At 37.3% G+C, this 27141-nt stretch overlaps 2 protein-coding genes across 10 annotated transcripts in view; one reads left to right on the forward strand and one right to left on the reverse strand.

Moving 5' to 3' along the window:
• LOC145673264 (protein Cryzl2-like) overlaps nucleotides 1-23876 on the reverse strand; it is a 105228-nt gene extending 81352 nt beyond the window's left edge. For 4 of the 9 annotated variants that reach the window (XR_014128740.1, XR_014128739.1, XR_014128738.1 and 1 more), the window contains exons 1-2: nucleotides 23378-23516; nucleotides 15093-15281 (exon numbers count right to left, since the gene is read on the reverse strand). Coding sequence is in view for 5 of the 9 variants with exons in the window: in XM_081742796.1 (XP_081598922.1) it covers nucleotides 15093-15281; nucleotides 23378-23461 (273 nt within the window). In the remaining 4 variants the exon portion in view is untranslated. Of the gene's footprint in view, nucleotides 1-15092; nucleotides 15282-23377; nucleotides 23519-23775 lie in introns of those variants that run through there. The other 5 variants (XR_014128741.1, XM_081742800.1, XM_081742797.1 and 2 more) reach the window with 3 other exon arrangements.
• Nucleotides 23877-24366: 490 nt separating this feature from the next.
• LOC145672545 (protein GVQW3-like) lies at nucleotides 24367-25200 on the forward strand. The gene has a single exon (XM_081741704.1). It carries the CDS (start codon nucleotides 24367-24369, stop codon nucleotides 25198-25200), a length of 834 nt encoding a protein of 277 aa, XP_081597830.1.
• Nucleotides 25201-27141: the final 1941 nt, after the last annotated feature.

Raw genomic sequence — 27141 nt, forward strand, 5'->3', positions numbered from 1 at the left:
TTTTCGCTTATTTTTAAAGGTCAATCTATTTCCTCCTCCACACCAAGTATGTCTTACCTATAATCGAGGCCGAAGTTGGAATTAAACGGCATCGCGAGTATCACTATTCATCTCAACGACTCCGAAAACTACTATGTTTTACTTCCACGGCATTTATTCCAGCTTGTAAGTCATTGTGTACAAAGTTTAGTTGAGATTGCTCCAGGCGTTCCAGAGTTTAACATATATACATATATTTTTATTTTACATATAAATTATAAAAAATGCTTCTCTTTTTCCTTATTGTTTAATGAGGAGTTCGTATACCGAGTTTCATCTTTGCAACTTAACGGCCTTGTGACAGGTATTTTTGGCATATAATTTTGAATCCTCTTTCTTTTTTAGTATACGCCCTTCAGGAAGACTAACGTGATAAAAACCTAAGTTACGCCACGGTCCAATTATTTAACAGAAATTATGAAAATCACTTTCTGTGGTCTAGGAGGAGTTAGCTGTCAAACGTTTTTACATTTCATTTTAACATATATAAATTTATTTACATCTCTCTTAGCAGACTGGACTTTGAGGTTTTTCCTTACATACCCTACAAATTCTCTGCAAGTGTAGTCAACATTCAAAATTCATAGTGATTTGCAATACAGCTTTCATTAATTCTAAATTAACATCGAAATCTCCCCGCCATCTGGACTATGTCTTTTAACCCTGTAAAGCGCCTACCCGATTTATTGCTGACTTGATCATCAACTGGTAGCGACAATTCGTTACGAACTATATGCGGACTTCGTTCTCGAGTGCTTCGACTTAGACAACAATCTCCAGAGAAAACTTTCAAACAAGCTGCGTTTCAGGAACAGGCCTCCCAGCAGGGCATTGAAAAAATATAGGACAGTTTGGTTTATAAAATAGCACGATTTGGTTTATACAATAGAATATTATGCTCTGAAGAACAGAAAAAATATAAAGGTATTTAAGAAAAGGCCACCCGCCACCTTCCATGACTTTTCCAGTATTCATTGCAGATTTTTCAAGGTACCAACAATTTTGACTACAATGCACAAACACAAATAAGTAACTGACAGGAAGTATTATTTCTTTAAGGAAACCACCTCTCCATACATTCTGAATTACACTTTTTGTTTTTACGTTACCTTTTTGTTTGTTTTAATGACTTTTGTGCAAACAATAGAATTTGCACAAGGCATTGAAAATAGTAAAAGCATTAAAAAAAAATTTAAAAATGCAGCTCCAATATTGATAGAATTCAGAACATATTCGCACTACCTCAGAAGAAAAAGAAATATTTAATTCTTATTTATAGATTATCATGGTACTTAACACATTTTACATGTTATTCATACATAACTTTGAATACGTAAATTCAATTAATGCACGCAAAAATATTAATTATTTCTCTACCTTCCTACTGTCTTTCTAGTTCTTTTATTTACTTTATTTTGACATTATTACTTCGTATCTTTCTAACGAAAAAAGTAGATTCATAACTTATTTCTCTGTAATGAAATATCTGGATCTACTTGAACATTGATTTATTTGATTAACGCATTTCTTTCTGAAATAAATAATTTAACAGTATTTCATTCATCACAGCTCTGCAAATTACCAGGGAAGCAAGAAAGTTCGTGCGCTTTTATACTATGAAAGAAAACTGTCAATTACAGGGTTTTAACGGTTTATTTATTCGGCAAAATAGCCTCCATTTGCTTCTACAACCTTCTCCCAGCGTTCAACAAGCTTGTAAATGCCAGTTTTGTAAAATATTTGTTCCCGAGACTCGAAAAACTCAGCAACTGCATTTTTGACGTCTTGTTCAGTCTTGAACTGCCTGCCACGCATAAAGTTGTCCATGGCCAAGAATAAATGGTAATCCGATGGAGCGACATCTGGGGAGTAGAGAGGATGAGGTAGAAGCTCCCAACCAAGTTCTGAGATTACCTCCAGCGTTTGTTTTCCGGTGTGAGGGTGCGCGTTGTCCTGGTGATAGAGCACACCTCTTCTGTTCACTAGTTCTAGCTGTTTCTGGGTCAGCTTGGTGGCTACCATTCTCAGTTGTGATGAGTACACATCTTTGGTAACTGTCTTACCACGTTCCAAGAATTCGTAGTGCACGATACCGTTTGTAGTCCACCAAACACAGAGCAAAACCTTGCGTTGATGGATGTTCGGTTTTGTAGTCAAAGGCTTCTGAACATTCGGTGATAGCCAATGGTATGACCTTTTTTTATTGTCATACATGGTTAATATACGGTCCAAAATTGGACGGATTTTGTGTCTCGTCAACAAAGATGAACAGATATTCAGTCTTAGAACTTGGCTCGTAGCGGTCAGCTGGTGAGGGACCCACTGACCCAGTTTCCAGGTCTTCCCCAATTGATGCAGACTTACCCGAATAGTTTTCCTGCTTACTTCGAATCGGTGAGCAAGTTCCTCACATGTTTGACTGGAATCATCTTCAATAGCGGCCTTCAGGTGGTCCATATCCACTGATTTAGGCCTCCCAGATCGAGGCTTATCTTGCAAGGTCTCGTCACCTGTTGAAAAGGTCTGGAACCATTTTTGTGCTGTACGTTTACTTATTACACCCTCTCCAAACGCAACACATATTTTTCTAGCTGCTTCTTCACCATTTGTCCTCAATTTAAACTCGTAAAGCAAACAAGCTCTAAGAACTTCATTTGACACTGACATTATCACGAGCGATTTTTACACACCACAATAACAAATGCGTTGGTGTATTCACCGTGGCTGATGCGTCAATGAATAAGCTTTCCCAAACAGTCAAAACTTTCATGCTACGGCGACAGGTCGCCACAGCAACCAAATGGACGCGGGAGTGGTTCAAAAGCGCACGAACTTTCTTGCTTCCCTGGTATATACACATTTCTAACAACTGTTATACAACATAAATTTCAAGACATTTCCAGTTCATAAATAATTTCCACGATTTTCACCATTTTTCTGCTTTCCATGACTTTTCTACGGCGTTTCCACGACACACTTTTATTTCTAGATTTTCCAGGATGCATGGGAACCCTACATATTAGGTACAGCAATATTGGAAGGTGTTGGGATATGTTGGTGAATACCAACACGCCTTAATGCCTAGCCAATACTGTTGTACACACTGCTGAAATAGAATGCTATCACAGCTTGCGTTATAAGAAACTGGAGCATGGCAAGGTTCTTCAGCTAAGCTTAATTGAGGAAGAATAAGCACATAGGAAACAAAGAAAAAAAAGCACGCGAGGATAGGAAAAAGCAAATTTAAAAAATAATAGTGAGGATTAGTGACTAGACCCTTGGAAAAAAATGTTAAGACATATTTAGCATATTGTTAATATATAGCAATTTAAAATCATTACTGGAACTGCCCTTGACTTGTATTTTAAATAATTCAATCACAGAAAAATATAGGAAATAAAGGACAAGATTAAAATATGGGACATATATAGGACAAATATGCACAAATTTCCAAAATATAGGAAAAAAATAGGAAAACAGGACAGCTGGGAGCCCTGCAGGAAGCATTTCCTTACTGGCACATCACTATTGATACTACAGATTCTGCAAAACGTCTTCTAGAAATGATCTAAACTGACGTTTATCAGTTAACTATTTATTCCTATGATATGATGATTAGTACCGTCGGCGACCAGAGATCTATTGAGAGAAGATGAAATGGGGATAATACTAACTGCTCACTGGATATCGGTCATTGATAAACAGACTGTGATATTCAATCATTGCGGAGTAGCGAGAGTGAAAATATATTAAGTGTAATCGAAAGGCCCGCCAAGTGTATACTATATGATATAATACGATTTCTCCACGTGGAAAAGCATAATATAGATGCAATTCATCGTGGCACGAGTAATGTTTCCGGCGGGCACTTTATAAATGACAGCTGTGTGCATGAGTGCTGCAGATAGTTTATAAAGAAGGCATTTTATAAGTGAAGGCCGTTTTAACAAAACTCAACAAACGCCATTTACAAAATTTTTTTAAAGAGAGGTTTTTTAAAGTTGTACTCCATATCGTTGACTCGAAAGATTTAAAAAGTTTAATACTGGTCATCCATGTAAATAGGGATTGATGAAGGAATGATTGAAATTCATCACTAATGGCCTTTATTGAGGAAAAACTTAGAAATTACAAGTTTTTACAAAACTTAACATATCCACTTTTTCATGCATATTTCTTCTTTATTTTAAGCTTTGTGATATAAATATACATTCTAGGCACAATGGTCTGTTAAGTATATTACATTTTGTAGATATCAGAATAAGAAGTTAACAGTGTATCAGTAAATTTATAGTTTTCTTTTAAGTGATTACAGGAACAGAAGTTTCCACAGTATCAAAATATGTATCTCACATCTTAAACCTATTATGAAACTCATAGTCATACATCGAAATGACAACTAAAGCAATAGTACATAATACAATGTTAGGATTTTTAATGCAGTATGAAAACAATACAGGAACACAGTCCTCTTTAATGTAAAGGTTCTTCGTAATACATAATGCTATCTTCAGTATCACTAACATTCTCTTGTACAACTTCTGAACAGAACTCTAATTTCCTCTGAATTACTGTCAAAATAAGATATCAATTTCTTCACATCATTAGCTTTAGTTTTGCTTCCATGATTCACCGATGGAAGTTGGAATGCTTCACACATTAATGAAACACTTCTCTTTCGAGGTTTAAGCATCTCAACGTCTATCGATGAAGCAAAGTAAGTATTAAAAAACACATTGTGACCTGGTCTTTTTACACAATGCAATACACCTGCCTTTTGCATAAAAAAAATAAATAAATAAAATAATGAGGAATAAAGTAATGTGGAATGATGTTCACTTTCCTTAGGACTATGGACCGTGAGAATGTATTACTGACTGTAGGCCACGACACCAACTGCGCCCCGTGCAGGTATGCTACCAACAATCACTTACTCACTCACCAGACCAATCGTCCCCGGAAAATGAAACTCAAATTTAGCCCAAAGAAGATGGTCCCAGAGTATGTTCCATCACAACTCGAAGCTCAGCATCCAGGCCTGCAGTCTGTTATCCACAACCCGTCGTAAGAGAGGTTGCGAACCACAAACCACCAACACAGGATGTCAACCTCCCAGTTGAGTTGGCAATGATGACTACTGAACTGAAATTTGTGTGTAATGGCCCTACCAAAAAAAAAAAAAAAAAAAAAGCTAGAATTTTAGCGCAACGGAAAGAAAAAATAAAAATAATAAAGTAAAAGAAACGAAAACTCAAAACGAAAAAAAAAAAAAAAAAACAGTATTCGGTCGTCTCTTACGTCAGTCGCACCAAGAGAACTTTTATACTTGAAACTTGTGAAATCTCACTTTCCACTAAAGTTAAAATACCTCTGATAGTGCTCATATATTTCGCACCTTGACTACATATCTAGGTTTTACTGTATACAATATATATACAATGTATATACTGTATACATTTTTTAGCTTAATACACATTTTTAAATTCCCAATTCTACTTGAAAGGAAAATTGTCCAATTACAACTTCTACATTTTATTGAAGAAATATTTTATGAGATTATACAAATGCCACAGCTACATCTGGAACAGTATTGAAGCGGAATTTTTTTTAAAAAATCCAAACAAAATTTCGAGATTAAAAAGAACGCTAAACCACAAATTTTTGTTTCATGTGGAGAGGTAAGGTACAACAGCCTAAAGCTCCATGCAATTATTAACTTTACTACCGACTTCTCCGTATATCTTCACATCACATTTGACTAGGTAAAGAACAAGAAAAGCTTTCAACTTAAATTCTTGCACAGGTCTTCAATCTAGAATCCCCAGCACTGTGCTCTCAAAAATTTTTAAAGAGAAGCGTCCATCTTCAAGCCTATCCTCGACAGCCACTATACAGCGATGCTAATTTGTTTAACTTTTCACTTCACCGTCCATTGAGCAGTGCATCACCGCAAAATTTCTTATTTTGTCAAATTAGAGACCATTTAATACCAGTCACAATAATATTCATAGACTTTGACACAAAACTTTCCACATTCTGCACAATTTCGACGAAAGATTGAATTGTATGTCCGATCTCCAACACGGATTTACGTAAAACACAAAGAATATCAAGGAGAAGAGAGCTGATTGGTTCTTTGGAGACGCAACAAAAGGATAACACCTAAATCTCGACACATCAAAAGAAGCCGAACCAATGATAAAATTTGGCATGAGCCTCAAACCAAACTGAGATTTCTTTGCTCCAATGAGAAATAATTTCTACCTAAACAAAGGGATGTGCCAAAAAGACATCATGGCCGAATTTCAGAATGAAATTTTGAAGAAATTACAGAATTAAATTCTAAGAATTTCCTTCCGAAGATTCCTTTAAGTCTAAATTCCCTTGAAAATAGTACAAAACCTATAAGAAACCACAAAATATAAGCTTTTGAACGCACATAACTTAATAATGACAAAATATGCAATAATAATAAAATATTGTTATATGTAAATTTTTATGAAAACAACTACTCCTATATTATTTTGACGAAATATTACAATTTAAAACTGAACCCTAAAATAATGATTTACGATAATTTTCGATTGTCATTTGACTCTAAGTATGAACATAAATATACAGGTGGTTCAAGAAATCACGGACCACGATACATTATACTTAGGTATAATGTAACATGTCTCAGATATCTTAAAAGGCAATTTGGCTTCCATTCAACGTTTGGAGATTGATTTCATATCGTAACTATACCAGTCTTTACCGCAAACTTGAACTTCCCCAAACTTTCACAAAATGTTATAATATTAAGGACAGAGTGATTGTTTCGTGTTTTCTTAGTTCCTTTCCAATAAGGCCAAAAAACCCTGTCAGGAGGCAGAAATGGCCACGTATTGGGAAATAATCTTGAAAAATGTAGATGTTGAGTTTGGTGAAAATTTGCTACATTCAGGCGTCTTTTACAACGGCAAATGTTCAGTTTCGTCGTACTTTCTGTTATCCATTGTGTGAGGCTCAAATTAAAGCACAAGAATCCGTTAAAAAATGCATTTTGAAGAAAAAAAAATAGCGTTTGTTGATTTTCGTTAAAACGGTCCTCAAGTGATGGGTGTGTGCACGACTGTTGCAGAGAGTTTCAAGAAGGGAACTTTGTAAGTGGTGGCTGTTATGTACGAGTGCTGCAGAGAGTTGAAAGAAAGAATTGCCGACGTATAGGATGGGAGTAGCCAAGGGTGGAAGTCTGTGGTGGCAGACAATCTCGATGAACGCTTGAATCATATAGTTCGTGAAAGGCGTAGATTGTGTCGTCTGAACTGTCTAATCTTGGAATTTCAGGGCCATCAACTGCTTGGAAAAATCGAACTACATTTAGTAGTTCCCACTTGGTGGGCACTTCGATTGCACTCGGTACGTTTTTACGCTCGCTACTCCAGAATGATTGAACAACAGAGTTCGTCTATCGGTATCGGAGATGGAGCGATGTTCAATGAACAATTTATTTTATCCCCATTTCGTTATACCACGTAGTACTCCTCTATGGGTTAATGGAGGCTGAACAAATTGGCCCTCGTAAAAATAACGAAATTTGGTATTGTCGGGGCAATTTTTCCCAGTTCCAGATATTGAAAATCAGTGTTTTTCGTTGGTAATACAAAGAAAGCTGAATGACGCACTCCAATGGTACATGATTATTTGTTCGAGGTATTTATAATACAGAGTGAATATATTAATTATGAATAGAGGCTAATATCGAAATACTGAACTTCAGTGTTCGAATTACTGGAGGAATGAGATTGTAAATTGCTGGGTGATGTGTTTATATGGACTGCATGTATGGTAATCTTACTGTCAAGTACAAATCCCCTGTAAAAGTCCCTCAATTAGCTTAATCTAAGTAATAGATTGTAAACAGAGAAAACAAGATTTCCAAATTCCGCAACTGTTCTGTATAGTGGTTCACCAGTTCAATGACTAATCACAAAACCTTTTGTGGGAGAGATTTTCTGATTACTAGACTGCATCAAAGATGAGTTTTTAAATTGCAAAAATCATCTTCTGCGCTAAGTGTGTATGAACTAAGAATAATTCCTGTCCGTTATGAAGAGACTGTTAAAACGTTGGGCAAAAAGACTGCTATGTATCTGTAAACGAGACGATTCTGTCTCGTAATAATACACATATTTTTGCTGGGTCATGACAAAACAAAAAAAAAAAAAATCTGTCCGTAGTACGGAAGTTTCACAGTATACTACCCTTAAGATAGTATGTCCTCTTCACTCCGAAGTTGACAACCGAGTTCAATTATTCTTCTTTACTTTAGTATCATTGGGCTCGATAAATTGATTAAATCGCTTGACTTATGTACATCTTTCTCTTCTGTTTCGGTTATCAATAAACACAACCATCTTTGATCAACGTTAATTTTTTTTCGTCTACAGAAAGTTGCCCGCTTTATATCCAACCATTTTTGACGGGTACTCACCTTAAGAGATACTGCGCCGCCATCACCGTTCATGTTCTATTGGACGCCAGCATTATGGACTATCACAATCCATTGCAGCAAAATCCGGCGCAAGACAGGCATGAGAATTCTGTCCCACTCCTCCCTGCAAGCTTTCAATAGACTATCCAGGGTGCATGGGCAGCGATGTTGAAGACGTCGTTTCAACAATCCAAATGCGCAAAAATCCACTAGACTGGCACATAGGCTCTTCACAGGAATATCTTCAAACAGAATTACACGAATTCCTGATCCCTCTGGCACTTCCTGATAAAAATGTAGTGATGTTCTGGCAGTACGACTCGAAGCCGTATCCATATGGATCATCAGCTGGTTCGCGTCCATTTAAATTGTGGGATATCTCTCCGATAGATAGGTGTCAGAATGGATTCTTAGAAGTATTTTGCATTCACCTTCAGTTTTTGTCTACCTTGCGTATCAAACCTACCCTCATATCCGAATCCCGTAACAATAATAAAGCCACGACTGAAACTTTCCCTGTACTGACGAACAAAGTTACTGCGTCCCTTGTCTCATTGTCATGGTATGTGATCGTCCGAATGTGACCACCAACAGTGAGATGGACATATGATTCGTCCACTGTGACAACTTTCTTCCATTAGGAATCCGCCAGGTACTTCTCATACTATTTACTGCAGTTGGTCTTACACTCTGCAATGTGACGCGATAGCAGATGGTGTACACGGGCCTTCCGCACACACTTCAATCTGAAGTGCTTGCGAATTGTTTTATTCACAGTGTGTGGAATCTGTGGCCTATTTCACGTTGCGTCGGAGGATTTTCTTGGCACGCTAATCGACGGATTCCCCTTAGCACTACGAGTGTCACTTTGCTCGCAGGCCTTCTAGTGGTTTCCATGAGTGAATGCTTCGCAGGGAGAGCCTGTTGTGTGTAACGGGCCACAATAGCTTTCGCACTAGTCACCCCGAGTGTTAACCCATTCTTCCAACACTGTTTCACAATGCGTACGTACGAAAACATAGTATGAAAAAGGGCCATTACGTAACCTTCCCAATACCGGTTGATTTTCGGCGCCATTTGATAACACTCACGTACCTACAAGATCAGACACAACACTGCTCCCGCCAGATCAGACTCAACACCGCTCCAGCATGACACACCAGATAGCAGCATCAAATCGAAAATGATCGGATATACAGCGAACAACCTTTCGTATACTTATAATATCTTAGCGTGGAATTTTAAATGATTACTTTCGTGGCCACGTCGTAGAAAATACCTTCTCCGTAAGTAAAATCAGACTGAGTTTGCAGACACCGGCCTTAAATATACGCTACCGCATTACAAAAATAAACTTGTTTTCTTTGCTTATTGGGACTTACAACAGATACCCTTACAAATATAGCAAAACTTCTCAATAGTATTCTACTTGCACAAATACTCAAATTAACCGGACAAACCAAAAATTGCATTCTAAGTAACCAGAACTCGTAAGTTTTAACAACAAAATTCAAATGGTCTTTTTCCTTTTTCTTAGTATATAAAAATTTCGAAAACTTTCTACGAACTACTTACTTACTGGAGTATTGTGCATTCAAAATATACTATTTCCATACCTAACTATAACTCAGTTCACGTATGAAACAGACCGAACCTCCTAGCCCATAACTGCAACCAGAAATAAAAGAATGTTAGTAAGCCTATTCAATATTTCGATTGATTTGTTGATAGTTTCAACTATCAAAATATCAATATTTAAAAATTTTAACCAATATTTTGATATTTTCGATATTTTGATAAAACTTAGAGTTATAAAGCTTATAAAGCTTGTAAAGCTTGCACCCATATGTTTATTAAGGAAACACCCACCAAATTGAAAGAAGAGGCGAAAAGAATCAAAATTAATCGTGTACATATTCAATGCATCAGATTTGCCAATGATATAACTGCAGTGGTAAACGCGGAAAATGATCTAAATAAAATGCTCAAGTTATTAAACAACCAAACAGCGAAATCAAGCTAAAACTAAATACCAGAAGACCTATGTCATGGTTATATATACACAGGATGTTTCAAAACAACACTAACAACGTTTGGGAGGTGATTCCTGACGCCAAGACAAAAAAATATAGACCAACCTGGGTGCACAAATGGTTCCTTTCGGAGTTATGGGCTGCCGAAAACAAGAAAAAAATGAAATGTAAAGGTTCATAGCTCCAAAACTATGGGACCTACCGTAGTCTGGTCAAGAAAATGAAATGAAATCTTTGTTTTACGTCCCACGGTTATGCCGATTAGGCTAAATGAGACGGTGATGGTAAGTAAGGAATGAAATGGCGGAATGAAGAAAGTGAGAGGAAACGGGAGAATCCCGAGAAAACCCAAGCACATGGTGTTTGTCCACCACAAAGTGGTGGGGGCTAGGATCGAACCCGGGACCCCAAGCAAGTAGTCGGGTCAAGACTTCACTTAGGAACTAATATGTGTGCTATCCAAATATACATGTTTCAGAATCCTAAGGTACTCACGCAACATTTTTTATGGAGGGAGTTTGACTACGGGCATATAATTTGAAGTACTCACCAACTACCTCTATAAAAATTGTTGCGGAAGTACCGCAGGATTCTGAAACTTGGATATATCACATACTAGTTCCTAAGTCAAGTCCTGACTCGACTACGGTAGGTCCCATAGTTTTGGAGCTATAGACCTTTTAAGTTCATTTCTTCATGTTTTCGGCAGCCTATAACTACGAAAGGAAGCATTTTTGCGCCCAGGTTGGTCTATACTTTTTGTCTTATCTTGGTATCAGGAATCACCTCCCAAACGTTGTCGGTGTTGTTTTGAACCACGCTGTATATATAACAAAAGGGAAGCGGATGAAGGACTAATATAAAAATAGGTGAAGATCATCTCGAAGAAATGGCCGAACTTTGCTACCTCGGTAGCAATGTCAGAAAAACAATACAAATCATCGCGAAATCACGAGAAGGATAGCACTGGCCAATAATCGCTTCCAAAATAAAAAGAACTTTTTATGAACAAGCACATTAACACTCACGCTAAGAAGAAATTTCTAAAAACTTTTGTGTGGAGTATCTTAACATATGAGTGTGAGACCTAGACAGTAGCAAAACAGGAGAAAGCTTAACTCGAGGCAACGGAAATGTGGTTTTGGAGAAGGAAAGCTTTACGTCCCACGGTTATGCCAGCTAGGCTAAAGAAGACGGTGGTAATGAGAAATAAACGAAATGGTGGAATGGAGAAAACGGGAGAACCCCGAGAAAACCCACGCACACGGTGTTTGTCCACAACAAAGTTCACTTGGCGCGAGCTGGGATCGAACCAAGGACCTCATACACCAGAGGAGAACGCTCTACCACTGAGACACTGCGGCCCCTTGTTTTTGGAGAAGGATTATAAGGAAAAGTTGGATTGACAGGAAGAGTAATAAATACTACAAGAAGTAGTTCAGGAGAGACAACTACTTAAAGTAATAGAAGTACGCAAAGCAAAGCTAATTGGGCACTTACTCAGACATGATGCTCTTCTCCAAACATTTTCGGAGACAGACAAGATAACGGGGAAAAAGGGGAGGACCGGGAACATCATATTTAGAAAAATATGATCAATGAAAGGGTTTTCTTCTACACAGAGATGAAAAAGACTGCTGACGATAGGAAGCTGTGACTGCAAAGACAAGGCTTATCCCTTTCCAATTCTTATCAGGAATTTAAAACTTTCCATTATTTTCCATTTTCTTCCTTCAATTGTATAGGCATTGGTTTTAATTTACGATTAATAGTTCACTATGTAAACTAGTCTTATGATATCAATCTTTACGAATACATTTTATTTTAGTGATATAATTGGTTGCTGCTATTTCTGAAAGAATATACATAGTTTCTTAATGAAGCACGGAAGTCATGTGACGATTTGTCGGTGTTTGTGAATTAGTTAAAATGACATGACTATTCAAGTACCGCCCAATGTGAAAACGGACAGTTATATTGCATATTACAGTACATTCACCTACACCTAAGTATTTGTTAGAACTGCTTCTCCTAAATTAAACATAAACCAAAAATTTAACAATTACAATTGAAGGTAACACTAAATAAAAATTCTCATACCTGAAAACATCCAAAAGAAGATATAATCAGAGAACTGTTTGAAGGCACTCCTCACCTCTTATTTGGCGGACCTAAAGGAAAAATAGCTGCTACATACAAGAAATGGCGTGTAAAATTTTCGTTTTATCCATCCTGTAGAATAAGAGTGATGGAATAAGTTTGTAGTTTAATAGATAGATTCTCCTGTTCCAAATTTATGGCACTTAAAAATCCTTTCTATGTATTTCTGCATAAGAAACATTCTTCTTCTTCTTCACAATAATAATAATAATAATAATAATAATAATAATAATAATAATAATAATAATAATAATAATAACAGACGCTCACCTTGTATCCAGAAAATAACTGTAGTTTATGTAATTTGGAATAATTTTTGGATGATCCTGTTTCCTTCAAATATTTCAGAAAAAAAATTATCTTCATAGATAAATTATGAAAAGAAACCAAAGGGCAACTACAAGAAATATTACCTACGAAGGTTCCACCGAGAACCGAAATTGTATAAATTACAATTATTTTCTGCATGCAACGTGAAATGAGTGCCAGCTTCTTGCTTCTAAGGTATCTATCCTACAGGATCCATTAGTAAACAAACATTCAATTCAGGATCTTGCACTAACATTCAAATGATGATAATAAACTGCGAATCCACAAAATGATGATAGCGAAATATGCGCCGAACAAAAGCATTAATTTGAGAAGTACTTGCTGTATAATAGTATTAGTGAATATAAACTATGAACCTACTTCATTAAAAAGTACTTACCCAAAAGCACCCAAAACTACCTAAATGTGAACACTTTGGCACGTGCTGAAGAAGGCAATAAATTTTTGAGGAGCGTTCACATTTAGATAATTTTGGGTGCTTCTGGATTATTTTTTAATGAACCAATTTATCACAGTTCTGAAGAATACAACTTTCTCGTATTCTCCATTTCACAATACAGTATTTTAAAAAGATGGAGATTTGAACGTCAGGTTGCAATAGGATATATCAAAACAAATTTCCCCTGAAGCTGAAAGGAACACCGCAACATAATGTATGTGAACATTTTTAACATATATGCTATTCATTTATTTATCAGATCAAAAATCCTACCTTGAATCTGGAGAGAAGAAACTTAGACAGAAAATGGAATAGCATTATTACACAAGCAAAATAATTACAGAGGCACTGCTACTATAATTTTCCTGATTTTTTCTCAATTTTGGTACATTCATTAGAACTCACATTTCTTGAAAAAGACTGAGGTCAGTTTGGTCGTATGTATTGAATTACAAACTCATTTCATCACTTTTGTTTTGCAGGATGGACAACCAGAAAATTTCATGGATCGTGTCTTCTGTATAGCAGCAAGTTGTTTCTTTAGGTGTGCCGAGGAAAAGCTAAGAAGTGTCCCAAAATAGTCCACTAATTTTATGTTCTTTTCGATGACTTCGTGTGAGTTTTATTTATTTTTTCTGTTAATGGATATGTATCCCATTGAATCCATCAGTAATTACAGGTTGAAGATAAAATTTAAGGTATTAACTTTCTCGTACGCATTAGAATATTATGTATAATAAAGTAAAATAAAATAATTACCTTAAGTGCGTGGTTATATTATTCTTCTTCTCCAGTACTTCGATATCTCTTTGGACTGATAGCAACTAGTTACGACTTCCTATGCAACTACAGGAAGCGTACTATACGAATCCCTGTGTTCCTTACAAAGTTTAATAATCATTGTTGTTTCATAATTATCTGTGCTAAGTTTTACAGACACCTATTATACGACTGGACAATTGATACATTACTGCACATAATAAAGATGAAAAGAAAGGATTAGGACCCACAGATTTGAAGAAATATTAGGTGTAATAGAAACTCTCAGGTTTCTTCGGATTAATGTTTGTCCGATGATACTATCAGTCCAAAGAGTAGCGGATTTAGACATCTTGCTGTCCTAAGCAATTTATACTTAGAGATCTCTCAACTGCCACTACACTCACCCCGTCATAAACTGTCCATTAATGAAATCGTTCCTGCATATCTTCGACATTTGCTTTAGCGACATACTGTTATATAGTATATTTCCTTTTTAGTATATAAAGACATCTTTGTGGATTTACATAATTCGTTAACCTTTTTCTTTTTTTAATTAATTCAATGTTCAAAACAAAAGTTACTAAGTTTATATATGACTCCTACAGGAATAAAAACTTTTAAAACAACTAATTCATCTAAACCAAACAAAACGTAAAACGTAACTGCGAAAAAATATTTATTAGAAATCTTGATTTTTTTTTTCGGCCCTAGTCAGCTTGCCTTGTTGGCCTAGTCGAAAATCTGACGCTGAAAGAGATACTGAAATATAGAAGAAATATTAACGCAGTTGAGGTAAATTATTTATTTTACTTAATTATACAGTTGAAGATGTTCTATCTGACAGAAAACATACCTGATCTTCATCTATTTTCTTCTTCTCTACTGTCTCCCTAATTTTCAATGGCGATTGGAATTTGTCCAGATAAGCTGCACGGTATGTTGCTTCAAATCGCACCTTTGTCTGCTGAACAGAAGAAAGATTTTGGCAATTTTTAAACACTCTGCGCAAATTTCTTCCTATAACAACTGCCATAACAGAAACCTTAAAAGAGAAAGATGAATCGTCTTAATTTTAGCATATATTCACGAAGAAGCGAAATACTGAATGTGACACTACAATTGTCATTTGACTTCATTTACTTTTATTCATACTTTTAGCAGCAAAGACTTAATGTCATTCATGTAAGTATTTGCTGTACAGGTCAAATTAATGGTGTAGCTCAGGATATTAACTAAAAACTCTAAATGTACGCGCTACAGAACGAAAGTTTCATCATTGAACAATAACCTCTACCACACCACTTGGCACAACGGCCCGATTTGTGGGCCTAAGCCGCTCCACGCCATCTGTTAGCAATTTGTAGAACTACGTCTAACCTAGCGACGAACGCGTCGCCCTATTGCTAACCGGCGTATCGGGAGCTTCCTAGACCTAGTGGTCGTCACGTCTTTTATTCACGTTACTCCACAGTTTTGCCTCACGACTCTGGGTGGACGGCGAAAATTAAGGAAGCACCGACCGGGATTCGAACCCGGGACCAGGAGGACATGAATCCAACGCTCTAACCAGCAGACTACAACATTCCCTTCAATAACCTGTACCAACTTTGAGAAATTTGGATTGGAGAAACTTCCCCAAGCGTCGTACTTATCGAACTTCGCCCCAACACATGTAATTCTGTTTCGCAGTGTTAAAAATCACTTTGGAAGGAAAGACTGTGTGATACTGAAAATCTCCTATCGGTAGGCATGCAGCACCTGGCTGACAGATAATAAGGGTTGTTGTAATAGAGAGAGACAATTATGATGCTTGAGAATTGCGTTCGTATTTTTCCGGGCTTGTTTCATCGTTACAGAAAACAAAATTGCTTATGGGATGACCCAATATTAGATAGAGGACATGGCAAATTTGGGTGTATACTACTTCGTATGTGATGACCAAATACATATTAAAATGGCAAAAAGAAATATACACACATAGTTAGAGAACACATCAGGGATGAAAAACACAACATTATTAGGATCATCAAAACATTTAAGAGACTTTTTTTTATTTTTAGTTTAGCGTCCCTTTTAGCAGAGAAGCAACATGAGATGTGAACCTGCTACTTAACGAGCTCCCGCCGTGAAGTGAACCCGGCTTTCCCACGGCAAAGGCCCGTACGGTAACCACTTAGCCACGAGGGAGTTCAAAACATTTAAGAAACTCTCAGGATCCCACCACAAGTATAAAGATTTTGCATTAGTCATCATCCGTGGTAAAAAGATTCCTATGCATATCTTATTTCATCAGAACGAAAGATCCAAAATTAAATTTAGATAAAAACAATTTAGCTTGAACTAGAAGAACAAATCACTGAACATTTTGGCTTCATCAGACACTGTAATACAGTCAATGGTCCAAGGTGCCCACAAGACTAGCTGCTTCCTTCTCTTCTCGCTTGGTGGTGCTGTACAAGGTGTGTAACTTCGTCACCATAGATCGGAAACAACCTCTGTATGCTTCAAACTGTGGAGCGTATTAATTAAGATCATGTCATGTCAATTGGGTGAGTAAAATAAATTATGAGACATAATTTTCTGGCAGGGGCAATTGTACCTTGAGTTTGAGAAGCATATGCTTCTTAATAAACTGTTTAGTAATAAAAACATCTTATGTCGGTGAACATTCATTCCACTCTCCCACTGGCAAAACCTGACATTACACTACTGTCTTTTGAGATCTGCTAAAATGTGAGAATGTTCGTATCAGTCACGAAAAATTTACCATTGATTCTATATTTAAAATATTCCTAATTTTGAGCTGCTATTGCGCGAACATATATCGAAGTTAGAGCTGTTCTTGGTGTCACTCCAGCAGCGGTAGGCATCACTTGTGGCTGTGTAATTTTTATAATATGAGCGAAATAAATTATAAGCAATAGTTTTCTGAACTCTTGAACAGTCTACGACTATTAATACATATATTTTAATTAAATATTTTGAACAAGTTCTTCAAAAAATTATTTCGAAAATGACTAACTTGTCATTTATATTTCTTTAGTTAAAATTATATTATTAAGTAGCATTTTAATTACTGCATTGTATATACTCTTATTATATTACTTATGAATATTGCTTGATTTTATTTCCTTCTATTGAAGTAGTGCGCTCTAATGTTATTTTTGTTGATAAAATCTCGCTTACCATTCGACTAACACCTTTGAACACCCCTGTGCAAAAGTCGTGGCTGGCCACGTTCGAGATTAATCGTGGGGAACTTCACTACCGTGTGGCCATCTATTTCAAAACGATAACCGCAGACTGAATATTTAGTCTTGAAGGCATTCCTCGAGCAGACGGTTCTATCAAATTTTGACACATTTCTTACATTTTCAGGTTAGGTTATTGGAGCTTTGTATTTCTTTTAACAGGGCATGCACTAAATGAAAAGCTCCATTATTTCTTGCAGATTGACTTCAGGAGAGCTGTTAATAAATGAAGTGGACGTATGGCATATAAACTACATGTATAAAACAAGAACCAACTTGTGCTGGGTGGCCACTAAAAAGCACGAATGCTATCTGAGTCACGCCAGGAGAGCAGCAGGGGGGCCCGAGCGGTACCGTGGGGATGCGTCCGTAGGGAGCAGGATATATATATGCATAAACGAGGATAGTGGAGGAGCACACTTACATATACAATACTTCCACTATTACTCCAATTCACTACAATATGATGTGCATTGATAGTAATTATACTCACACTCTCATTTCTTCATGAAAAATGTTCACATCTCATTTTACCTACAAATTTTCTATTTGGTAGAACCATCTGCTCGAGTGAACCCGTTTTGAGCATTGGCAACATTTTTTTGTAGCTGGGTCTGCGACTTTCATTATTACCATGTTGCAACACTGAAATCATCAGATTTAGATTGAGGATGCTAAAGTGATGGACTACACTATTTATTTTATATTAAGTCTTGTCCATCCTTGTCATTGATGTTTATTGTTTCTTTCGCTGCTCCTACTTTTTGAGCGTGTTTTGTTGTTGAATGAATGCACACTTCCAAGAGAATAAGTTTCGAGTAATTCGTCTTGCGTTAACTTGTTCGTGTTAAAAGAAGTTCAATATAAAGGTTAGATCTCGAGTTTATTCATTGATTTGTATTATATCCTGTCATTCCAATCACAACGTTAGGTATTATCTCAAGTCAACAGGTATCTCGTGAGTCGCGATAGTGTTTCGTCCCGGTTGATGGTGACAGATTAAATATGTTCCGTTCTGTAATAGCGATTTGGTAGTATTAGAATTAAAATGAAAAAATGAAATGAAATCTTTGAGTTTTACGTCCCACGGGTATGCCGGTTAGGCTAAAGGAGACGGTGACGATGAGAGATGAGTGAAATGGTGGAATGAAGAAAGTGGGAGGAAACGGGAGAACCCCGAGAAAACCCACGAGCACGGTGTTTGTCCACCACAAAGTTCACTTGGCGGGGGCTGGGATCGAACCCGGGACCCCAAGCGCCAGAGGTGAACGCTCTACCACTGAGCCACCGCGCCCCCAGTATTAGAATTATTCTATGTTATCTGAGCTAAATGTTAAAGCACTATGTTATTACCTAATATGTCTAGGATGTCAGTGTGCCGTAGTGGTTGAGAATTTCACGGGATATAGTTCGCACGAGGTATTTCTTTTACCGTATGTCGGTGGCCGATGTGGGTCATATTTTGATGTTTTTGTTACTTCATTCGTAACATGCAAGAGTTGAAATTGGATATACGAATATTGAAATTGGTTATACGAATATTGAAATAATGCTACTTTCATTGTATTTTTGAAAGGAGATCGATGAAAATAAAAGTAGGAAGGGGTTACGATATGACCATCTTAGAGCCTTTTGCATTGCGCTACTTGGAATTATTTATTTTTTAAAAATTTCTTTCATTCCTACTTTTAATTTTGGTGATTTTTCCTGAAATATACAGTGAAACCTGTCTATGTTCGCCGCTATCGGTTTCATCGAAAAGTGGCCAACTGACAGAAAATAAGTGTGATTCGTGTATTTTTAGAGTAGGATTTCTAGTATTACTTGATTGTAAAATTTTAATAATCAGTGGCACGACAGCTACTTATAAATAATGTATATAGAGTAATCATAAAAAAATACAGTACTAGAAAATATTACTATAGTATGTTTAATATATGTGCATACCTTTCTATTCCTGAAAACTAGTCTGGTACATTGGATTATTCGCATTGAAAACACAATAACACAAACAACCATGAAATAGGAGCGGATGTACGCAGTTTAGTGAAATTTATATTATAACGCACTGAGTTATTCAGATTGAAAACAAGAAAAGCTAAGTTATAAATTGAGAAATTCATATGCAATTTATATGACTTCTTTTAGTTGTTACTGAATGTTGGTTCATTCTAAACGTATTTGTTTTATTCTTTTTGGCAGATATGCACATCCTAATATTGTAGTTAACTACCTCTTGTTAATGAGCTAGAAGTGTTTCCCTCGGAGCAAAAGATGTTTCGAGAAAAACTTCAGGGAATTCATACCTCAAAAACTCCGCTATCTTTTGACAAGCCGACAGGTGCCACTAGTTGACAATTGAGATTGTTACTATTAACCTTGAGAAGTTTCCGGAATTACTAAAGCTTCCCACTGATGAAAGGAGTCGATATAGCTAATGGTTTTACCAAAACAGACAGGGTAAACAAATACGTACAACCATTTCCTGAATTCCTGTACGTGCTTTTTCTTATTCACATCTTCCTTCAACCCCCCCCCCCCTTTATGAGGGTAGTGTTCTGGCCATTGATATCCAAGAAAAAATCGTGCGAATCTATGCTTCTTTGTGTCCAGTCACAAATAGAGAAAATCTGCTTCTCATATGGAAATTCCAAAGAGATAAGAAAATTAACAAAACTGTGTTTTGCGTGGCAAAGATACACAGGTAAATTTATCATTAACATCATAGGGTAAACATTGCTTCAGTGTGGCCAATTTTCAAGATAAGACAGGTGACAAACCTATAGAGTAGTAAGTAATGAACATCTTATGGGAAAATGCAGGTTCAAGACGAACTAGGTCACGATAAGCAGGTAGCCAAGTTGACAGGTTTCACTGTAATTAGACCATCAAAATTTCACTATTCAGATAAGTTTGAAATTTCATTTTAACGGGATACCAACTAACGAACTTCTGCCTGATTATTTTATTATTATTGTACAATTACTAGGCATGGCATTTAGTATCTCCCCCAACTCGTTTCATGGTTCCAGAATCGAGTACCTTGTCTTTGTCTAAACTGTGATAAAGGTAGAAGTACAAGGGGGCATTACTGCTGTATCGCCGGGCCAATTTGAAAATCGAAAAAAAGTAGTAAAATATACTGCATTCGGTTACATTTGGTTGGATTACATTACATTACGTTAGATTACGTTATTAGGCGTGTAGTTTTACTATACAGATCCATAATATAAGTAGTAGTAGGAGTAGGAGTATGAGTAGGAGTAGAAGTAGTAGTAGTAGTAGTAGTAGGAACGGGTTAGAAGCCTCGCAGGGGTTCGTTGGGTTCTGTTCTCAAAATGAAATGAACAAATTAAACACATGCCCAAATTTTTCTGTGCATTTTACAGTCTATGGATCCATATAATCAAACAAGTGTACCTCTCCGCGAAATAGTCCATCCGCCTCCACATACAGTGGCGCTTACAACATTAAAGACAATCAGCAAATACAACTTACTTAACTTTTATTGGAATATGTTTAGTACAAGGTTTCCAGAAGCACTAAAAAAAAACACAAAATTTACAGGAGAAATGAATGATGCAAGTACCTAGACGTAACATAACGTAACCAAATCTAACCTAACCTAACATAAACTAACCTACGCTAACCTGAACTGACCGAAACTAACCTAATATTGGTAGGAATGAGCGAAATTCTATCATTTTTTGGAAAATTGTGCGGGGCCCCTACACTAATACAACATAAACTAAACTAACCTAATCTAAACTAACCTAACCTACCATAAACTAACCGAATGTGAGAGAAAAGAGTTGGACCCCTTCTGCTAAACATAGGCCCTTGTATTATTCCCCTTACCTAACTTTCACTCATTCTTCCTCACAAACTTTAATAAATTTTCCAATTGACCCGGTAAATTTTCTAAAACTGGTCCGGCGATACAGTAGTTAACCCTACAAGGGCCTTGGGGGCTTCTAACTCCCTTCGCTAGCTGTCCCTAGCTCAGCTATATTTTGTAAAGTAACACACTGTAAATTTTATATGTACAAGATTGGGAGAGATACTAAATATCAGTGTGACACATTTAAACTTAACCTCCGAATCTTTGGAGGATTTATTCAGTTAACCCCGCCAGCTTTTCAATATAAGGACTGTATCGAAAAGTAACTATCAACATTGGTAGCGCTGGTAGGCACGGGCCAGACAGCTGAAAGTGAGTCCACACAGTCTGTGGGTTAGTTCGCAAGTTGTACTTAGCTGCTGTACCATGTTGAATGCCGTGTGAGGAGTTGCATAGGCTATGGGACGAATTCCGAGGAAAGCGAGGTGCAAAATTCTGCACAAATGGTGTTCCCAAAAAGGAGCTACCTACAATCAGATAGCAAAACAGATGAAAGTGCAACATGCAAGTGCGAAAACTATTATTGAAAAATTTGGTAATCATTTTACTTTTACAGATTTGCCGAGATCGGGGCGAAAAAAGGGTGCAGGTTACCTAAAACTGGGCCAGAAAGTGGTGAGGTTAATTAAACAAAATCCATCATTATCTGTTCGCGATTTAGCGAAAAAGGCAGGTACTACGATCGCAATGGTTCAAAGAATTAAAACTAGGATTAATTTGAAAACCTACAGAAAACAAATATAGCCAAAGAATCGTCTAAGCAGAAATTGAGAGCACAATCACGAGTTCGCAAATTGTATGAACGATTTGTGAGCAGAGAAGGACAATGTGTTTTGATGGACGATAAAACTTACGTGAAGGAGGACTTTACAACACTTCCTGGCCCTCAATAGTATACAAAAGTCAAAGATGAAGATGTGGATGACTCGGTCAAATGTGTTTCAGTTGACAAATGTGGACCAAAAGTGCTCGTGCGGCAAGTAATTTGTTCGTGCGCCTTACGATCTGGAATTTTCTATACACAGGGAACTATTAATGCCGAAATATTTGAAAAGGAATGTCTACAGAAAAGATTGCTCCCTTTGTATAAAAAGCACGGTGTTCCCCTATTGTTTCGGCCGCATTTGGCGACGGCCCACTACGCTAAATCTACGCTAAATTGGTACATTAAACACAAAGTGGATTTTGTTGCAAAACAGGTGAACCCACCAAACTGCCCTCAGCTCCGACCTATTGAACGGTATTGGGTACTTGTGAAGAAAAATGTCAAACAGGGTGGTAAAGCTGCCAGGAACATGGCTGAATTCAGAAAATATTGGTCTGACGCAATGAGAAAATGCACCGCCAATATTGTGCAGAAACTATTGGGTGGTGTTCGACGAAAGCTTCGTTTATTCATCAGACACGAACTGTAAATGTATACTTTTTTTCTCTTTGTATTCAACAAGTACTGTAGTGTAACAAATTGTCTTTTTCCTTTGTACATCTCCTTCCATTTTTATTCCTGTTAATGATACATGTTGATAGTTACTTTTCGATACAGTCCTTATTAATGACATGAATAGATAAGGCTGTGTTTCGTTCACTTACTTAATACATACGTTTGGCGCCACGTGGCTTAACGTAACTCGCCTTTGGTAATATGACTATGATTTTTGGGATTTTTGCCTTTTCCAAATTAACGTTATGTTTAACAGATGGGGTCCAGAAGCACGTAAAAAATATAAAACTTACAGGAGAAATGGATGATGCAAGTACTAAGACCTAACATAACGTAACCAAATCCAACCTAACCTAAACTAATATACGGAGAAATAAGCAAAATTCTATCAGGATATAGTATACGTAAAGCCGCGTCAGTTCCCGAAGGAGCTGGACGCTCATACTTTCAGGGATTATTCATCGAGTATCTACGAACTTACCACGGGGGTAACAAAGCGACTTTGATTTACTTATCGACTGATACGAAAATAAAACAGAACGTACCTGTACTTCATATCTGCATGTGTAGTGCCCTTGTACTTTATCTATGTGTGTGTAAGGGGGGGGGGGATTTAACGCATATCGCATGTCTTGTGTACATGGATACTTCTTACTATTGCACTACGTAGAAAATTTATGGTATTTCATGTAGAAGTGATAATAGAACACAGAAGAAACGCAGATCACGACGTTCTCTTGTATACTATTACCAAAAGTAATTCATCCGGTGTCTTCACAATACATTTCTTTTTATTCTAGTAATTCCAATCTCAGTTCACCGTTTAAAAACTAATGCATGCTATATTGAAACGTCATTATTTTTTTCGATTACTTTACTGTAATAATCATCCCATTTATAAACTTCAAAATCATGTTATTTGAAAATATTAAATGAGGATTACCTTGCGCCTTCCTCTCTTCCACGAACACTAGTGACAATAAACTTTATTTCTCATGCTTTCCTACCCTTCTCCACTTCCTTACACCCAGATATCCTCGCGACACAAGCGCAAGAGGAAAAACATGGTGAATTTGTTTTGGTGCAAAATTTGGGTATCAAGCAGGGTTGTTTTGTTTAAAACAAAATTTTTAAAACAAATGATTAAAACTTGTTTTAAACAATTGATTTTGTTTAAAACAAATTTTATATACGTTTTAATCATTTTGTTTTAAACGCGTGTATTTTTTTTAATTCTTGTTTTAAACATATTCTAAAATTTCTTGGGTAGAGCAGTAAAATGTACTCGGGATTTGGACTTTCCGTTCACCTTTTTATTATAAAAATTCTTCTTATATACAAGGTTCATTATGAAAGTAATGAGCATGATGCTACCCTGACTCAACAATCCACCGCAGCGCGCGCTGCCGGTGCGGAAAAAGTAGTGGGTGGTCTGTCCTTCCAAACGCGCCCGCAGTCAGTCTGCTGCGAGCAGTGACAGCGTGTGGATGTCGATCCGCGTGAAGCACGTTTTTACAAGTTGTAACAAGGACCTATGGAGGGTTCGCTCGAACAACGCTACGCCATAAAATTTTGTGTCAAGTTGGGTAAGGATGCTATGGAAACTTACCAGATGCTGAAAGAGGCCTACAATCAGGAGTGTTTGTCAAGATCCCAGATCGGAAAATGGCACAAGTCGTTCAAGGAGGGTCGGGAGGAGGTCGCCGACGAGCCCCGTTCTGGACGCCCAACAACGGCGAGGACCGACGACAACGTTAACTGTGTGCGTGAAGTGTTGTGCTCAGACCAGCGTGTGAGCATTCAACAAATAGCGGACACCCTAAACATGTCAACATTTGCGGCACATAGGATAGTGACCGAGGACCTGCAAATGCGAAAGGTCTGTGCGAAGCTTGTGCCGAAGGTGTTGACGAACGAACAAAAGGAACTTCGAGTTTTGCGCTGGAAGGAGTTGTTGGCATTGTGTGAAAGTGATCCGGACATTTTAGACTCGGTCGTAACTGGAGACGAATCTTGGATGTTCGAATACGATCCAGAATCCAAAAGGCAGAGTGCGGAGTGGCACACCTCATCCTCCCCCCGCCCCAAAAAGGCGCGCATGAGCAAATCCCTAATCAAAACCGTGCTCATTGTCTTCTTCGACGTTCGAAGAATCATCCATTTCGAGTTTGTGCCACCAGGACAACCTGTCAACGCAGGATTTTATCTAGAAGTGCTCAAGCGACTGAAACGCAGGGTCGCCCGCGTTCGAAGTGACATCAAAGACTCAATGAAACTCCACCACGACAATGCACCAAGTCACACCGCCTTCACCGTCGTCGACTTCCTGGCCCGGAGCAGAACCCAGTGGTCCCCCACCCCCCTATAGTCCTGACCTGGCTCCTAGTGCCTTTTTTGTTTCCCCGTTTGAAGACACACCTCAAAGGAAAGCATTGGGACTCCGTCCAGAACATTCAAACCCATGTTACAATGTTTTTAAATGCCATTCCAGCCGAGGACTTTAAAGATGCTATCCAGGCGTGGAAAACACGTCTCCAGAAGTGTATCGATGCAGAAGGAGCGTATTTTGAGGAATTTTAAAGATTTGTAACAATCGGAACAATAAAACAGTCTTTTCTAAAGCAATGATCATTACTTTCATAATGATCCCTTTACACAATTATAATAAGTAATTCTCTAATATCTACTGAGGTAAGATTAAGATAGGAACCCGGTGACCAAGCGTCGTGGGTTTAAGGTGAGGTACTCTCGGTGACCGTGCGTCGTGAGAAAGAGGAAAGAAAGCTAGTGACCAAGCGTCGTGAGAGGGGTTTTAGGTGTTTCGATCAATCTGGGAAGATTGATGTTGGTCGAGGCATGCAGTTCCCTTTTATCCTCTATTGTCGGCTTCCTTCGTTGATTCTCGTCCTTCCGACTGTTGGCGATGGTGAGCGACTCCTCTTCGGGACCGTCGTCTGTTTGTTTTTATTTACTATTAACGCATGGCTATTGCATAGTACGGCTACGTGGGGATCCTTACAATATGTTTATTTTTATTTTATTTTATTTTTGTAAAAAAAATCTGCCAGAGAAACAAAATTACCAAAAAGTGATCCCGTTCAGAAGGCTATTTTCTTTCTTACAGTGTTCCCACACTTGGTACAATTACCAAATTCAGCCCTTTTTGTCATTCATCGGCCCGTTGGTACTACACTGGCATATTCATCCTCTTTTGTAAAATAAAGTTGGTACAATTCTATCCGATTCAGCACCAATTAACAGATACTTGCTACATTTTCAAAAGTGTCAGAAAGACTTTTCCTACGTCTCATGATTGATTGATTTGTTCCTCGTTTTATATATTTTTCTCATATATGGCCATAATACCGTTGTGGCCTATTGATCACTTCGAAATAGAGGAGCGTTTGATTTCCTTACAATACATACCGAAAATGATAACTGTTTTCCCTTTTAATTTGCGGCCTCTGTTATACTTGCTACATGCCATAAAAGTTTCATCTATTTCCACAATTGTTCCGGGTCTTCTTAGTTGGATGTTTTTAAAAAGTAGATTTTAAAAAGAACAATTTCTTGATTTGGACTCTTGAAAAAAGGGGGTGGAGTGTTCTAGAACTTTACTTCTTTTAGTTTCGTGTTATGGAGTCATGTATTGCACTGTGATAAAATAATGAATTCAGCCCTTTTTGTTTGAAGTTGGTACTATTTTTCAGTCCATTCCAGAGATACGACTGTGGCAACACTGTTCCCGTGTGAATGTTTTGATTTCTCGTGGCTAGAGCACGTCGATGTGGTGATCTACAATTTATTACGTTCTTTTTTACTTTGTTTCTTTATCGTCTATTGTATTGTTTAAATGCTTTTCAATTAACTTGGGAGAAAGTGTTGTATTCGAAGATTGGACTACTTGTAGAAATGATATTAAACAATATTAAAAAAAAAAAAAATCATTGAAACAAGTTTTTGTGTTGTATTCACAAAACAAAGGGCTCTTTACTAAATTGTGGTTCTGAAATTAAAATATCTCAGGCATTCTTTAACCCTTTCGTGGGTCAATTTTTTCTACAAGTGATGGAACCATACCTCCTTTACCAAACACGCACTCAAAACACTACCCATTCAGTCCAAATACAAGCAATCGAAAGAAATGATTCTCTAGTGCAATTCCCATTTCCGTGGTGAAAACGACTCATAACCAATGGGAATATCGCTTCACAGTGGAGTAAATAAGAGCATACCTATGTTTCCTTGGCGGGAACTCTTCTTCCCATTGCCTACGAAAAGGTAGTACTATGTTGGTTCTCAGTCTTCG

The sequence above is a fragment of the Thermobia domestica genome, chromosome 16, assembly GCF_964235325.1.
Source record: "Thermobia domestica chromosome 16, izTheDome1.hap1.1, whole genome shotgun sequence".
Classification (NCBI taxonomy): Eukaryota; Metazoa; Arthropoda; class Insecta; order Zygentoma; family Lepismatidae; genus Thermobia; species Thermobia domestica.